The following is a 16,340-nucleotide window of genomic DNA, read 5'->3' as shown; positions in this document are numbered from 1 at the left end:
ACGGTGCACCATGGGAGAAGACCCGCGGTGCATCATGGGTGAAGATCCTGGCGGCCATCTTGGTAAAGGAAGAAAGAAGTCGCCGCAGCGCGGGGATTCGGGTAAGTAATAAACTTTTTTTTTTTTAACCCATCCCTTGGGTTTGTCTCGCGCCGAACGGGGGGCCTATTGAATACAGAAAAAAACCGTTCGGCGTGAGACAACCCCTTTAACAGTTCTCATTTCCAAAGCACCTCCTTGAACGGCTGACTTAGTACTCTCACCCATAACAGAGCTGATGATCGAGGGATGCGTGACCAAATTTGTCCATCAGAGACTTCAATAATGCTGCAAATTGCATTAGAAAGTAGCGTGTGCACAATGCGGTTTACAACGTTGTTCATTGAAAGCCATTGCTAAACTATCTTTCTTGGCTCATAGATGGCAGAGCTGGGAATCCCTCCCTATAGGATGTCCATATTCTCTAATAGGGCACAATGAAGCAGCATCTCTTGATTTGTGACAGTGACAATAAGCCCTTTTATTACGATTACATTAATGACAATCATTATAAGTACACCTTACCATCTTTTTACACAGCTTTTATTTAGGGTTTCTATTCAGGAAGGTTGAATAATTCTGAAACTGCAGCAGTCTTTAAAAGTGGGATTTTGAGTTAAATTTATGGAAACTACTTACTATATTAGTAGTGTTCAGTTATTTAAAAATGTTTCTTGATTGTTTTTTTTTGCAAGCAGTTTGTAATTTGAGAAATAAGCCTAATCTGCAATGGGGGTTGAATAATTTTGATGGCAAGTCTACATGTCACAGCTACCTCTACAACCATACGTACTTGGATTGGCTGTGTTTCCCAATTTATTTCAATATGGAGAGATAAACCGCCAGAAACCTCTGATGACCATTGTCTCCCATAGGAACATAAAATATGTCTGTTATTAGTAGAAAGTAGCCAACCCCCTAACATCTCCCTTTCTTGGCTTATAGATAGCAGAAATGGGAAACCCCTCCCTATATAATGTCCATATTCTCTGGTAATGGATTGTAATAAACTAAGTAAAATGTCTATTGCAAATATGTGTTTCGTTACCTCACTACTAACACAGCTTCCTATCTGAAAGTGCTGACTAACTCCCTCTCCTCACCCCCTCCCACCGTGTTTCTAACATTTTACTCAATATGGCGACTCCCTAGTCCAGAAATCTCAAGATAAGGACGTCAGGACTTGGAGGAAGAGACTCACATAAGATAATCACCAATCAGCTACAGATTCGTACTTCATGACATACTAACTAGGCATACCGTCTATAAAGCCCAATGCAGCTTGATTAGAATAAAGAAGTTTCATTTAGCTGAGCAGTAAGTTTCAGTGTGATTCTTCCATGCATGCACAGGCCTCAGGCCATGAACCTTCTTATCAGGAAGGGGACAGATATTCATTAGGTATATTAGTACCAATGTATAACACTCTAATAGGGCACAATGATGCAGCATCTCTTGATATGTGACAGCAAGTCCTTTTATTACGATTACATGAATGACAATCGTTACAAGTACACCTTACCATTATTTACACAGCTCATATTTAATGTATATTTATTTGTGGTTTAATTCATCATTGTTCCTGAATAGAGATGAGCGAACGTGCTCGGCCCCGCCCCTTTTTCGCCCGAATACCGCGATTTTCGAGTACTTCCGTACTCGGGCGAATAAAAAACGGGGGGGGCCCCGTGGTGGCGTGGGGGGTTGCAGCGGGGAGTGGGGGGGAGAGGGAGAGAGAGAGGGCTCCCCCCTGTTCCCCGCTGCTACCCCCCGCACCGCCGCGCCCCCCGAATCTTTACGCGCGAGTACTGAAGTACTCGAAAATGGCGGTACTCGGGTGCGTAAGTACTCATTACGAGTACGTTCGCTCATCTCTATTCCTGAACTTTTAATTTATTTTTTCTTAACTTTTTGGTACATTAGTATCTGCACTATAGTTTTTTAATATAAAGTCCCAAGTAGAAGGAATAAGGGTCCTTGATTCGCAATGGCCTATTTAGTGGCAGAATCGTAAAAGCCAATGGCAGCTTTGGGTGTGCTTGATCTATCCATACCGTGAGTTTCCAGTCTCGCTAAAAAACAAAAGGGTGTACTTGTAAATCCTTAATTGTCCCTTTAACAATACTCATGAACTTAACTTTACCTCTTGACACTTTACCTCTTGACAGAGTATGAGTCCCTGAGACTCAGAATGAGCAACAGGAACGAATGCTCTTGTGCGCAAGAAAGAGAGACTGAGAGTAAATGGAGAGGAGTGAGATCTCCCGCGATTTGTGAGGTAGGTGTAAGTTGGCAAAAACTCATCTATGGAAGAGAATTGTTACTGCCAGTGGTTGGAGTATGCATGCCAGTGTGGACACGGGGAGAGGTGGAAAAACGAGGAACAAGCTGCTGTGAGATGAAGTGAAACTGAAGTCAGATGTGAAGAGCCAGTACCTGAATAATTATTGCTCCCATATATAAGACTGGAAGCAAGTCAGAGTTCTGTGTGTGCAAGCTGACAAACAAAAAAGAGAGCAATTGAAAAGGTCAGATGGGCAAGAAAAAACTGTATGTGCCATTCTATGTATTGTTCGTGTGAATTTAGAACCCCATGAACAGAGCAATGACTGTAAAGGCAGAGAAGAAACATGATTTTCTACCAATGAACAGTCAAAAGTTTGAAAGATCGAAAGGCGTGTGAACAGGCAATAACTCTGAAGGTAGAAAAAAGGCATGTGAAAGACCGTTGAGTTGGAATTCCTCTGGTTGCTGAAATGACAAAAGACATATTCTTTTGGGCAATAAGTCCAGGTGTAAACGACTCCTTTAGAAGGGAGATCAAGACCTACGGTACCCTGGGTACTGGTAGTAAGAGGATATTGGGATATTGATAGCTAGAGGTTAAATAGTTAATTGTTTAAGGGACAATTACTGTTAGTAGGACTTAATACCAAAAAGACACGACTGTTCAGTAGAATTTATTACTGAAATGATGATTCCTTATTGAGTTCAACTTTTGAGGTGTTAGGAAATAAGTAGCTGAATGTAAGGTTTAGTTATCGTGCCTTCCTATAGTGAAAAATAGTGGACTTAATTGTAGAATGTTATGCTCCTATGGAGTGATGAACTGTAAGTAATATTTTCTGTTTAGTAAGTTTATTTTGCTGAATTAGGCTGCCTTCGCCTGTCACTGCTGCGCCATCACACAACATCCACCTGCATCTTACCATCAGACACCTCCGGTGGCAGCTTATCTTATGAACAGAAAAGGATAGGGCAGCAGAAACCGAAATGTCTGATCCTTATCTCCCCTGAAATCTGCCATCAAGGGAGAGTCAAGAGGCTCCTATACACATTATATAATCAACAGGTTTGGCCGATACACATCTAATGTATATCACCTCTTTAAGGCTTTGGGTGTAAAGTCATCAAATCTTTAGAACTTTCTCACATAGTTGCATCAGTCTTTATCCTTGATATGTAAATCAATGAATTATATAAAGACGGTGTGTATATATTTAATAGGCAGTTCTTAGTCTTACCGGGCAGTGTAGAATGGAAGATGGAAAGCACTAAGGTCTTCGTATTGAACGGCTGCTTGCTCATGTTTTTGAATACTGGGATGCATAGTGTTACCATGACAAAGTAGAAGAAAAACAGACAGCCAAGGAACTAGAGATATGGAAAAAGGGAATAAAAAAGAGGTTATATGGTATCTCACACCACTGATCATTTTATTCATACCACAATATACTGAACTGTTGATGTAGCTGAGCGATAATGTTCATTGTTTATATCAGATCACCTATCTGCAGCGCCACCTATTGGATGGCAGCATTCCTCCAGTGAGGACAGTCACTCATTATACAGTACCACCTGCTAGTAGCTCTAGTTGCTGTAGTTGTACCCAACACATACTATATGGATCCAGGAGACCATGAGCTCATCACCCTGACCACACCTTCAGGCTCCGTGAAAAACTTTTGCTTTAAAAAGGGCTCCATGGCTGAAAATGTTTGGGAACCACTGCTATAGGCTATGCTGGTGTAACCTAGATATCTCCTGTATATAATTGCTACTCATATAAGCTATACATCCTGTATGTAGGGATTAAGCCCATGCTTGTATATCACTATATACAGGAAATGTGTAATATATAGTAGCTGTACATATATAATTATATGCAGTAGATACCCAGGTTATACCAGCATGCTCAATATCACTCGCATATACAGGAAATTGGGGATTCCACTTTTCTGCTCCTTTCAGGGAGCAGGAAGGGGAAATCTCTGCAGCCGAATGGGTGTTTCTCTGGATGGAACCAAACAGCGCCAGACAGACCCCATTGACTATAATGGGGACCGTACGCTTTCTGCCCAGCTACCCGACTTTTGGATGGAAGTAAAAGCGCTGCATGCAACACTTTTTCTTCCAGTATTTTGTGCCGGATCTGCGAACGAACCTCCGACCTGAGAAACCGTCCTTAGACCAGCATGGCCAATATAACGCAGCGTTTTACCACTGTGGAACCACTGGTGACCTGCCCTATAACGATGTATCACAGCTAAATTGTACTGCACATGACTGTGTATCTCATGCATGCTGTCATGCGCAGTCCACCGGTTTATTTTTGTTTATATTTCCTGCACCGTTGATTCACAACAGCACATATAAATGCAGTCCATATGCAATGTAATTACATATGGGCAGCGTTAATTATGCATCAAATAGAGAACAATGGGCTCTCTCAGCGTAATATGCCGCAAGATAGAACATGCTGCGTTCTTTTTTGTGCTTGCATATTACGCAATTCCTACTCGCAAACGTGAGCGGAAGTGTGTATGGCAATGTATTTGATTGCCAGTGTTATAGCAATAATATATATTCTATTGTACATATATATCTTTTTATATGTTTCTCACATCAGCCTAGGCCAATACGTGTGTATGTATATATATATAAATATATATATATATATACATATATATATATATATATATATATATATATATATACATATATATATATATATATATATATATATATTATATATAAAATGTGTGTGTATATATCTTCCTTCTTAGTAAATAACAGAATCTTAATGGTTAATGTATTGTATGCTGAAATGTACAAGATGTTCCCGTGACTCACACACTTCTTTCCCAGGAGAAAAGCTGTCTGAGAGCACCCTGGGACCCCCAACGCTCATAAGGGGGCTGCTCATACCCCCTATTTTTGCATTCTTCAGGCCAAGCAGTGATGTTAATAAGTTTATTTTAGTTTCGTTTATAAGAAATCACGTGTTTAGTAGTAACATACACCTTAAGGCGTTAACATATGTTAATCATTAGAAAATCATGAGTTCCTATGATTCTAGGGGTATGTATTTTTATTTGCTACGTCATTTGGGGTATATATGTCTCATGATGCTCTTAATAAAGCAGAGGCGTACTGATGTTGACGAACACTGTCAGTGTTAGCTGCTTGGCATGCATGCACTTCTCATTGTAACCAATTTGGAGCAGTACAATGAAGTCAGAGGGAAACCATTTAGGTTCCCATAACACCAGTGAATTACCGCATATCAAATGCTAGTACAATGCACGCATAATACATGGTAATCATACGCTCGTGTGAGCCTGGCCTACGAGGCTACAAACAAATTTTCATATAGTCCAGGAAATAAGTCATGTTTGGAAAGATTATGCAAAGGGGCTAGATCATGTATTCGTTTTGCAGCTGTATGCTGCTTGGTTCAGATACGGGGGGGAGAGGGTGAATCTTTAGTTACACCCCTGAGGTTAAATATATGATAACACTAAAATAGAGACAGATCTTCCCATCTACGGCCACTTTTAACCTCCACCTTACCTGGGCAAAGTTCTTAGCCACAAATTTCCACCTGATGTAAGGCGTTCTGTGTGGAAGCAAAAACATAAGTAGGTCTTACTTTATATGAAATGGAGCGGTTTATCGTTCACCCTAGTGAATGATGTCAGAGTTCGCTCGTGCAGTCTGTTTATACAGGCAGATAAATTGTTTGCTTGTTTGCTCGCAAATAGTTCAGTCGTTCACATTCGCTGTACCAGTAAATGAGAACGACCGAGCAATCAGTATTAAACCGAATGATTAGTTAACGAGCCAACGTTGATTTTCATACTTGCAAAAATGAACGATGAGCAACTAATTATTGTTTATCGTTTGATCGTTGGCCGCGTTTACAGTGAACGATTCGTTTAAATTTAAATGACTCAGCTTTTTTTTTTTAAACAATAATCGTTCCGTGTAAAAGCACCTTTAACCCCTGAAGGACATGGCTAGAGATGAGCAAGCATACTCCGTAAGGCGATTTACTCGAGAGAGCATCGCCTTTTTCGAGTAACTGCTGGCTCGTCCCTGAAGATTCAGGGGGGCGCCGCGGAGCGGCGGAGGGGAGCGTGAGAGAGATCTCTCTCTCACCCTCCCGATTCCCTTCGCAACCCCCCGCTCACCCCGTCGGCCCCCCGAATCTTCAGGGACGAGCCAGCAGTTACTCGAAAAAGGCGATGCTCTCTCGAGTAAATTGCCTTACCGAGTATGCTCGCTCATCTCTAGACATGGCATATTTTGGGCATAAGGACGCAATGATTTTTAGCAGATTTTCATCTCCATTTTTCAAAAGTCATAACTTTTCTAGGCACATACTTTTTTCCGTTGACACAGCCGTGTAAGGACTTCTTTTTTGTGTGGTGAGCTGTAGTTTTTATTGGTGCCATTTTTCGGTACATAGACTTTATTGTAAAACTTTTAATAATTTTTTTATGATAGCAGGGGAAAAAAACACATCAATTCTGCCATAGATTTTGGGGGCTTTTTTTTCTGAGGGTTGGTATGATTACAACGATACCAAAATGCTTCATTTTGTTTAGGTTTTTTTCACTTTTCCGCAATAGAAAACCCTTTTTTAGGAAATTATTTTTTTCTAAATCGCTGCATTCAAAGCTTATAACTTTTGTATTTTTTCATGGACGGAGCTCTGTGAGGGCTTATTTTTTGTGAGACGAGCTGTAGTTTATATTGGTACCATGATGATGTCCGATGTGACATCCGATGACGTCACAGAGGGAGCACGATCCCTCTGTGAACCCTTTACATGCTTCGATCTATATAGATCGTGGCATGTAAGGGGTTAAAAGCGGGGGTCACTGTCCCAATGCACCCCTGCTGTTGCAGCGGGAGGTCGGCTATCTGAGATCTTTTATGGTCTTGCGCTATCCCCAGGGCGTAACTGTATGTCCTGTTGCGTTAAATACCCCTCTGCCAGTACATACAGTTACGCCCTGTGGCGGGAAGGGGTTAATGTATATATGGGCCTAATGCACAATTTTGGCAGGAGCGGAAGATCATTTAATGTGTAGGAGGCTTCCTACTTCTACCCCAATGGAGGATGTCTGGGGAAGATAAAGAGTGAGCAGTTCAATTTTAACTTGCTCAATCCTTTTCATCTTGGGGGATAATCCTTCATGTTCAGCTGACAACTATCTAATGTGTATCACTAGCTTTACTGTATAGATTGGGACAGCATGACCAGAGTAATTTTACAATCCTTAGAGCACGAGCATTAATGACAGCTCTCTTGTACTGCAGGAGGAGGCTTTCACACGGGCAGATTTTCTGCCCATTAATGAATACCAACCAACAATATAACATGTCAAACAGAGCTTGTTAATACCGCTTACATACAGCAGATGATCACTAGTATGGGGATGAAGGATTGTTAATACAACTGTAATCCGGCATTTGCTCATCTGTCGTCTGATTTGCAGGTATGTTTACATGGGACAATGATTGGGAAGACAAGTGTTTGTAAGAATGTTTGTGGGATTTCAGAGTTGTGCTGAATAACCTTATAATCAAATACATTAGACATTCCCTTTAAGATCGCCGTTTGCTTGTCTTTCCTATTAATATTCCAAAACTGTATATAAGGACCCCCAGACTTAAACAGAACTTGTCTTCGGAGTTACCTGGGATAGCTCTCTCTGTAAATCAGTGTTGGGCAGAAGAGGAAATAAAGATAACTGGAATGTGTAGGTATGCGGGCATTCTTCTCTGTAAGATAAGTTATATCATTAAACTCCAATCACAAAAACATATGTAACTGCCTTGTACACATTCTGTAAAAACGAACCCAACACAAACTGCTGCAGAGTAGTACGTGGGCTCTGTATAGGGTACCTACATTGGATCAGCCGTGACATCAAAACAACTGACAGGTGAAGCTGAACATTGATTATCTCATTACATTGGTGTTTGTCAAGGGATGGGATATAATAATCAGCAAGTGAACAGTCAGTTCTTGAAGATGAAGTGTTGAAACCACCAAAAAATGTAAGAAAGTGAACGACAAGGACCAAGTTGTGATGGATAGATGACTGGGTCAGAGCATCATCTCCAAAACGAGAGCTCTTGTAGGGTGTTCCTGGTATACAATGGTTAGTACCGACTAAAACTGGTCCAAGGAAGGATAACCAATGGGCTGGTAATAAGGCTGTGGACTCTGAAGGCTTATTGATGCACATTTGGAGCAAAAGCTAACTATTCCACAAAGGATGTACAGTAATAAAAAAATTTTAAAAGTTTAAATGGAACTCAGCACCTGCCTAAAACACCGTATGGTTCTGTTAGGTGAGGTGACAGGGAGCCGGGTGAGGTGTTTTTTTTATACTCGCCCACTTCCTGCTGCCCACCCCTGAAGATCGTGCGGCCCATGAAAATCTGACTCTTTTCAGAGTCCTGCATGCGCTCTCCCATACAAGTCACCTCGCCTAATAGCACCATAAGTTTGTTGATGGTGCTTTAGGAAGGTAACAGGTTCCTTTCATTGCTGACATGATGGAAAGGCATCAGAACACACAGTGCATATGGAAAACAGTAGCCGCTGAACCAGCCATAGAAAAGCACCTATAATGGCACATTAGCAGCAGCTGAACCTGAGCAGCGGACACCAGTTGGGTAACTATTGATGACCTTTTCTGGGGATAAGAACTTAATAGTATTTCCCTGAAAACCCGCTTTAAGCATATGTCATTTTATTGTATATGAACCGGTCTGAATAGCCTACAGGAAATTACCTTTACTTGCATCGTGAAGTACAACTGGAACTGTCTCTCTAAGAAAAGAATAACTCTTCATTATGAAGCGAATCTAAAAAACAAGAGAAGGAAAACATTTTCCTGTAATTCACTTCCTACCATACATTCAGGTACTAACAATCTAATCTATAACTGACATAATTGTGCCCTAAGGAATCTGCGGAAGGTTGTTATAAAATGTCTGCGGTAGTCCTGCTATAAAATGTAAGGAGGCGATGTGTACAGTAGTCTTAGAGCCACAGTAGGCCGAGTTCATGCTATGTCCACCTCCAGATGTTACACGTATGTGGATGACATTTGTAAAATTCTCATACACATTCTGTATGTCAATAATGTTGTACTGCATCATAATGCAAAGTGTGATCACAGTTAAAGAAAGTACATATATAATTTCCTCATATACGCTGATGTGCCAAAGGTCATGGAACAGGAACTACTATTGTGTAGGGCCCCCATGTAGCCCAGCAAAGTGCAGTTTTCTAGTTTTCATCCTTTAAGCCCTGCACAGGAAGCTGTCCTCCACTGCGGGGAACCGACCAGGCTGCTACTTCCTGCAGTAGTCCACTGTGGTTGGCAGCTGACCTCCGTGAGTTAGAAGCACCAGTGCCAGTCACCGTGAAACAGGCCGGACTGCAAACAGGATCTGGTGCCAGACAAATGTATATAGATACACGTATAGGATAAGATCAGACAATAAGTCAGAGACAGGATCTAGCAGCATACAAAACGTATATAGAAATATAAGTACAGGATCAGAACAGACAATAAAGTCAGAGACATGCGACCTATGTATTTCCTGTTGTCTGAGACAAACACACAACAACACTAAGGCAAAAAGTGTCCACAGCTAATTTAAATAGGAGGGCAATTGCCTATTATGCTGCAGCTGGGTTGTGAGCAATGAGAAGGGTTAACTACTGCAGTGCTGATAGAAAGTAAAAGCAAAGAATAAATTCATACAGAAGGAGCAGATGTCGCTCGAAATAGCAAGAGGGTGGCAGACACGGATAGCCGACCTAACATGCAGCAACTCGGCATGGCATTGATTTCACAAGTGGACGGAAGAAGTCTGGAGGGTTGTTGAGCTATGCCGTCTGAACAGCTACCCACAGCTGTAAAATTTGTAAGTCCAGGATCTTGGGTGTGAATTGCCCTCTCCACCACTTAATTGTGCTCATGTGAGGTGAATGTGCAGCCCACACTATTCATAAGAACTCTCCAGAATGCTCCTCGAACCAGTTTTGGACAACTTGGGCCTGATAGCGCGGTGCATTATCCCGCTGGAATATCCCATCATTTTGGGGGCACATAAAGTCAGTAAAGGGCTGCAATAGTCAATAAGCAGCGAAAAATAGCGTGCACCATTCAATAATGTGTTTAGGTGGGCCAATGGACCCAACCCATGCTATGAGAACACACCCCACAACAGTATGAAACCACCACCAGCCTGCACAGTGTCTTGTTGACAACTGGGGTCCACAACAATTTACATATGGCTATTCCATGACTTTTGGCACACTAGTGTAGAGTAGTATTAAACATTTTCTTTGTGGGCAAGAGGAGAGAATTGAGGCCTTTTCTTGAAAGATGGAATAAAGTCTTCATCCATTGTGGCCAATAAGAAGGAAATATGTAAAACAAGATTCAGGATGGACCTGGTTACTGGTTCAGGATGGCTTGGTTACTGGTTCAGGATGGCATGGTTACTGAACTCACCTGTTCCAGACTGACAATTAAGCTTGATGCTGGGGGCAACTGGTAATGTGTTATTATATACACGGGGAATACGCAGAGTACACATGTCTGGCTAACAAGCAGAAATGTTCCCACACAGGCAGATAGCAGAGTCTTGTGTCTTGACTTTGGATACATGGAGCTCCAGAAAGACAACACTTTGTACGGTACCAGGAGTGTGTATATAAAGAGACAAAGCCACGACCAAACCACCGTCCTGGTCTGCCCAAACGCATAAAACAGAAGATCAAACTCCAGAACTAACCTGAAAAAAGAAGAAGGACTCAGATATATAGGGTATATAAAGAACACAAATGTATATGGTATATGTTTGAGAAAAAAAGAAAGAAAAAAATGAAAGCATTAAACTAATTACACATCATGCCAATAATGTTTGTAAATGGCATAGGTGCCTTTATCCAGAAATACCAAAGCTTACGGATACTTGTAGATGGCACAGGTGCCCTTGGCCAGCGCTACCTATGGTTATGGGCGTTTGTAGATGGAGCAGGTGCATTACTGCCCAAGCTCAGAAGTGTACATATCATCAGTGCTCTGGTCTGGAGATGCTCAAGCTTAGGGGTTTTTCTTGATGGCACAAGTGCTCTCATCCAAAGATGCCCAAGCTTACAAGCAGTTGTAGAGGCATTGCTCACTGTTGCTGCCGTGATTGCTAACTTAAGACAATGAATCCAGTGACTTGTAATGTTCTGATACCCAATAGATCTTTGAAACAGAAACCAGCACTAACTAGGCTGCAAATAGCTTGACTTTTTTTAGTTTATATTTCCAATTTAACCCCTTAGCGCTGCTATCTCCTTCCATACATCACTATTTATTACAGCTGACACCTGCGGGCAACAGCCCCGTTTGGCCACGCAGTCGATCGGGGCTGTTAACCCTTTAAATACCGCTGTCAAATCAGTATCCCATACGCCCCCACACCCACCCCCGCGATGAGACCGGGAGAGTTGTGCAGATGTTATGGCAGCCGGGGTCCTTCTGGGGTAGCTTGATAGGCTGCCTGTCAGAATGCAGTATGATGTAATGCTCAGGCATTATATCATACTGCATAAGCGATCTAAATATCGCATGTTGTGGTCCCCCAGGAGGACTAAAAGAAAATGTAATAATAATAATAATAATGAAGTTTTATTAATTTTTTTTTTTTTAAAGCTATAAAAGTTTTAAAAAAACCCTTTTGCCATATTTACAATAAAAAAATCTAAATAATAAAACAAAAATAGCTATTTGGTATCGCTGCATCCGTAAACGTCCGATCTATCACAGTAATGCATTATTTACCGCGCACGGTGAACGTCGTCCGAAAAAAAAAAGAAATGCACTTTTTTGGTCACCCTGTTGCCAAGAAAAAAATCTAACAAAAAGCGATAAAAAGTCCTATGCATTCCAAAATGGTACCAATGGAAATTACAGGACGTCCCGCACAAAATAAGCCCTCACACAACTATATTGACGGAAAAATAAAAAAGTTATTGTGCACAGAAGATGGAGACAAAAAATCATTTAAAAAAATTAAATATCTGTAAAAAAATATATAAGTACTAGAGCAAAGAAAAAACTATACAAGTTTGATATTGTAGTAATCGTGCTGACTAGAAATGAGCAAGTATACTCTCTAAAGGCTAACTACTTGAGCGAGTAGTGCCTTAGCCGAGTATCCTCCCGCTCATCTCTAAAGATTCGGGGGCCGGTGGGGGGCGGGGAGCGGCAGGGGAGAGCGGGGTGGAACGGAGGGGAGATCTCTCTCTCCCTCTCTCCCCCCCCGCTCACCACCGCAACTCACCTGTCACCCGCGCGCCCCCCCCCCCCCCCCCCCCCGAATCTTTAGAGACGAGCAGGGAGATACTCGGCTAAGGCACTACTCGCTTGAGTAGTTAGCCTTAGCGAGTATACTTGCTCATTACTAGTACTGACCCATAGAATAATGTTATTGGGTCATTTTTGTTGCAGTTTGTGCGCCATAGAAACAAGACGCACTGAAAGATGGCGGAATGTGTTTTTTTTCTATTTCTCTCCACTTAGAATTTTTTAAGCGTTTCTAATTACATTATGTGGTATATTAAATACTACTATTGAAAAATACAGCTCATACTGCAAAAAGACAGCCCTCATACAGCTCTGTCGCTCGATAAATAAAGGAGTTACGTTTTTTTAAAAGGGTGGGGAGGAAAAAACGAAAATGTAAAAAAGCAAAAAAAGTGCGGTCACTAGGGGGTTAATTTAGTGTAACCTGCTGTTTACATCAGATAACTCTACATCAATACTACATCTTCACTTACCTCCCTTGGTCAATAATGTCCACAGCAGTTGTGGCGATCACAAAAACACAGAGAGCAGCCAAAAACATGTGGTAGATGGTTCGGAAGTGTTCCACCTCCAACAAATCACTGTAAACATGGTGGGACATCATATTAGATACATATAACACTGGGAGAGATAATTACAGCCACTGGCATACACGGGGGATAATTGCACAATAAACATGCCACCCTTCCAAATCTATCCTTATGGGAAATACTGGTAATACTTCCCAATATTACTCTTTACGCTATATGTCTATTATTTGGGGTTTTTACTTTGATAGTATGGGGCTGCAGATGTTATCTCCAGGTCTACATCTCAACCAAGAAGATTACATCAGCATTAGAGATGAGCGAACGTACTCGGTAAGGGCGATTTCGCAATCGAGCACCGCGATTTTCGAGTACTTCACTACTCGGGTGAAAAGTACTCGGGTGCGCTGTGGGTGAGCGGGGGGTTGCAGCGGGGAGTGGGGTGGAGAGGGAGAGAGAGAGGGCTCCCCCCTGTTCCCCGCTGCTACCCCCCACTCCCCTCTGCAACCCCCCGCCCCACAGCACACCCGAGTAGTGAAGTACTCGAAAATCGCGGTGCTCGATTGCGAAATCGCCCTTACCGAGTACGTTCGCTCATCTCTAATCAGCATCCATTGACTTCCATTATTTAAAAAAATGTCATAATAGCCATAGATATAATGTAGCAGACTATACTTTTCAGTATTGTTAACAAAACAGCACCAGGGAACAGTCTTAAAAGGATCATTGTATAGAAAAGACTAAGGCCTCATGTCCACGGGGTTAAAATACGCAGCATTTTTCCCGCGGATCCGTGCCCAATAGGGATGCATTGGACACCCGCAGGTCCCTTCACAGTGACAGACAGACTAAAATATAACTTTTATTCAAGACTAACATAAAATAATGACTTGGGCTAACAACAAGACAAACATAAAGACAGAGAATATTACAGTTAGGTGGGTATATGGAGTTATTAGAATCACCCCACCTAAGCTATGATAAAGACGAGACTGAAGAGTCGCTAGTGATGCATCAGATAGTCCGTAATTTAATGAGTAGAATTACGGGTATCAGATATAAGTCTAGGAACACTTTGGTACTGGAGCAAAATTGCTCAAAAAACGTATGGAGATCGCACTGGTTTAGTCGTCACTTGTCTGTCTCTCGACACCCGCAGGTAGTTAAATACCTGCGGATGTAATTTTTCTCGTCAGACGTGGATCCGCGTGCGGGAAAAAATCCGGACATGCTCCATTTTCGTGCGGGTCTTCCGTGGGGACGGCTCCCGCAGGCTTCTATTGAAGCCTATGGAAGCCGTCCGGATCCGCGGGACACCTGTACCATAATTAAAACTCACCTGTCCTGAACGCTGCAGGTCTCCCTTCCTTCCCGACTGGATCTTCTTTCTTCGGACCGGTGGATGTGCCCTGCGCATGCGCGCGGCACGCTGCCGGCGCGCAGAGCACATCCGCCGGACTGAAGAAAGAAGATCCGGCCGGGAAGGAAGGAAGATCCGCAGCGTCCGGAGAGGTGAGATTATTCTTATTTTTTGGCCTCATGTCCGCGGGGCAGGAGGGACCCGCTACAGATTCTCCATGAAGAATCCGTGGCGGCCTGATTTTCCCCGTGGACATGAGGCCTAATAGTAGGCAATAATACTGGGCCAAAGTTTGGGCGAAACAACACTTACTCCAGCAAGGATGCCCGATGATGAAAAACTTTCTTTCTTCCTGTCACTACTGGCTCATGGGGTCTAAGAAATAAAAGCAATATAATTACTGATGTATACATAATATACTTGTGCTACCGGGGAACTGGACTTTAGAACCCCAAAAATGTGTTGTCTTAGGCTGGGCTCACATGAACGTATTTGAATTGCATATTACGTGTGAAGTCAGGAACCCTACTTCTGAGTGGTAGAAATCTAGGCCCAGGTTGAGCTGTTGCCACTGCCTGTTAGACCTATCATAGGGCGTAGGGTGAAAACTCCAGGGCCGTGATGGACAGTCACATTAGTGCAGTACGGAGCCTATTAGGACAAGCATAGTGTGAGTTTGGCCTGCTAATTCCTGAGTCTCTGGACTAATTATTTGGAATTCATACTGCATCATAAACACCTACACCAGGGAGTAGAGACCAGCCCAGCACACCCTAACATCAACCCTAATATTTTACTGTGAATAGCTGTCTTGGGACATGACATATTCAGTATTGGCCACTGTGGGTTGCAAAACTGGCCACCAAAAACAACATCCCCTACTGATATAGAAGCCAGAAGCCTATATTCATTTTACCTATTAGTAGAGAGCATCTGAGACCCCACCGATCCTGAGAATGAAGGGGCTGCATAGCTGATTTAGTGCTATGTTTTCTTAACAGTCTATCCATGCATGGTAGTGCTTATATAAATGCTCCTGTCCTTTTCTGCATCTGCATGCATGTCTGTCTACTACCAGTGCCTCTGTTCAGTACCCCATCAGGAAATGTCAGACCCGAGGTTCCAGGGCAAGACCGTCCTTATCAGGGTGATTGTCCAAGGGTCAGAATCCCATCTCTCATTTCCTGGTAACAGTCCCTCTTACTGTAGGAGTCAGCTGCCAACCGCATCGGAACTGGTCTAGGCCGGACTGATTGGTTGGTCTAGTGGGTCCACACTCCTAAGCCGTAACACTTTATTAATACCTTGGTGCCACCTGACCTACATGAAAGCTGACACTGCTGCAACATCCAGGATCAAAGATAATTCCAATTCTGACTGTTTAACCTCTCAAATGTCACAGTCAACAGCGAACACAGCATCTAAGTGATCCATGGGAAGAAACTACCACTAACAAAAGGAAGCCAATCACCTCTACACTCCCCTCCTTTGCTTCCAGATAAGACAGTCCTTGGTTTGGACCATTAGAATAAAAAAAATAGGAAAACATCACAGGAATGTAGATGTAAACCATAGATATATAGATCCTTTATTTGCACTTTATAAGCTGCAATAAAAATTCACAGATATGATCAAAATGACACATCAATGCTTTCCGAGTGCACCCAGAGCTTTAGTCATGGCAAAGAGGGAGGAGACTCCCTGTCATCCATCAGTGCCCCAGTAATGTGATCA

The 16,340-nt window shown here is 42.4% G+C and overlaps 1 protein-coding gene across 1 annotated transcript in view; it reads right to left on the bottom strand.

Moving 5' to 3' along the window:
* SOAT2 (sterol O-acyltransferase 2) overlaps positions 1-16,340 on the bottom strand; it is a 57,942-nt gene that overhangs the window by 12,557 nt on the left and 29,045 nt on the right. The window contains exons 5-11 of the mRNA XM_066593768.1: positions 14,919-14,981; positions 13,193-13,300; positions 10,872-11,154; positions 9,135-9,207; positions 8,028-8,112; positions 5,893-5,938; positions 3,564-3,693 (exon numbers count right to left, since the gene is read on the bottom strand). Of these exons, the coding sequence (XP_066449865.1) occupies positions 3,564-3,693; positions 5,893-5,938; positions 8,028-8,112; positions 9,135-9,207; positions 10,872-11,154; positions 13,193-13,300; positions 14,919-14,981 (788 nt within the window). The remainder of the gene's footprint in view (positions 1-3,563; positions 3,694-5,892; positions 5,939-8,027; positions 8,113-9,134; positions 9,208-10,871; positions 11,155-13,192; positions 13,301-14,918; positions 14,982-16,340) is intronic.

This window comes from Eleutherodactylus coqui, chromosome 1 (genome assembly GCF_035609145.1).
Source record: "Eleutherodactylus coqui strain aEleCoq1 chromosome 1, aEleCoq1.hap1, whole genome shotgun sequence".
NCBI lineage: Eukaryota > Metazoa > Chordata > Amphibia > Anura > Eleutherodactylidae > Eleutherodactylus > Eleutherodactylus coqui.
This window is presented reverse-complemented; position numbering and strand designations above follow the sequence as displayed.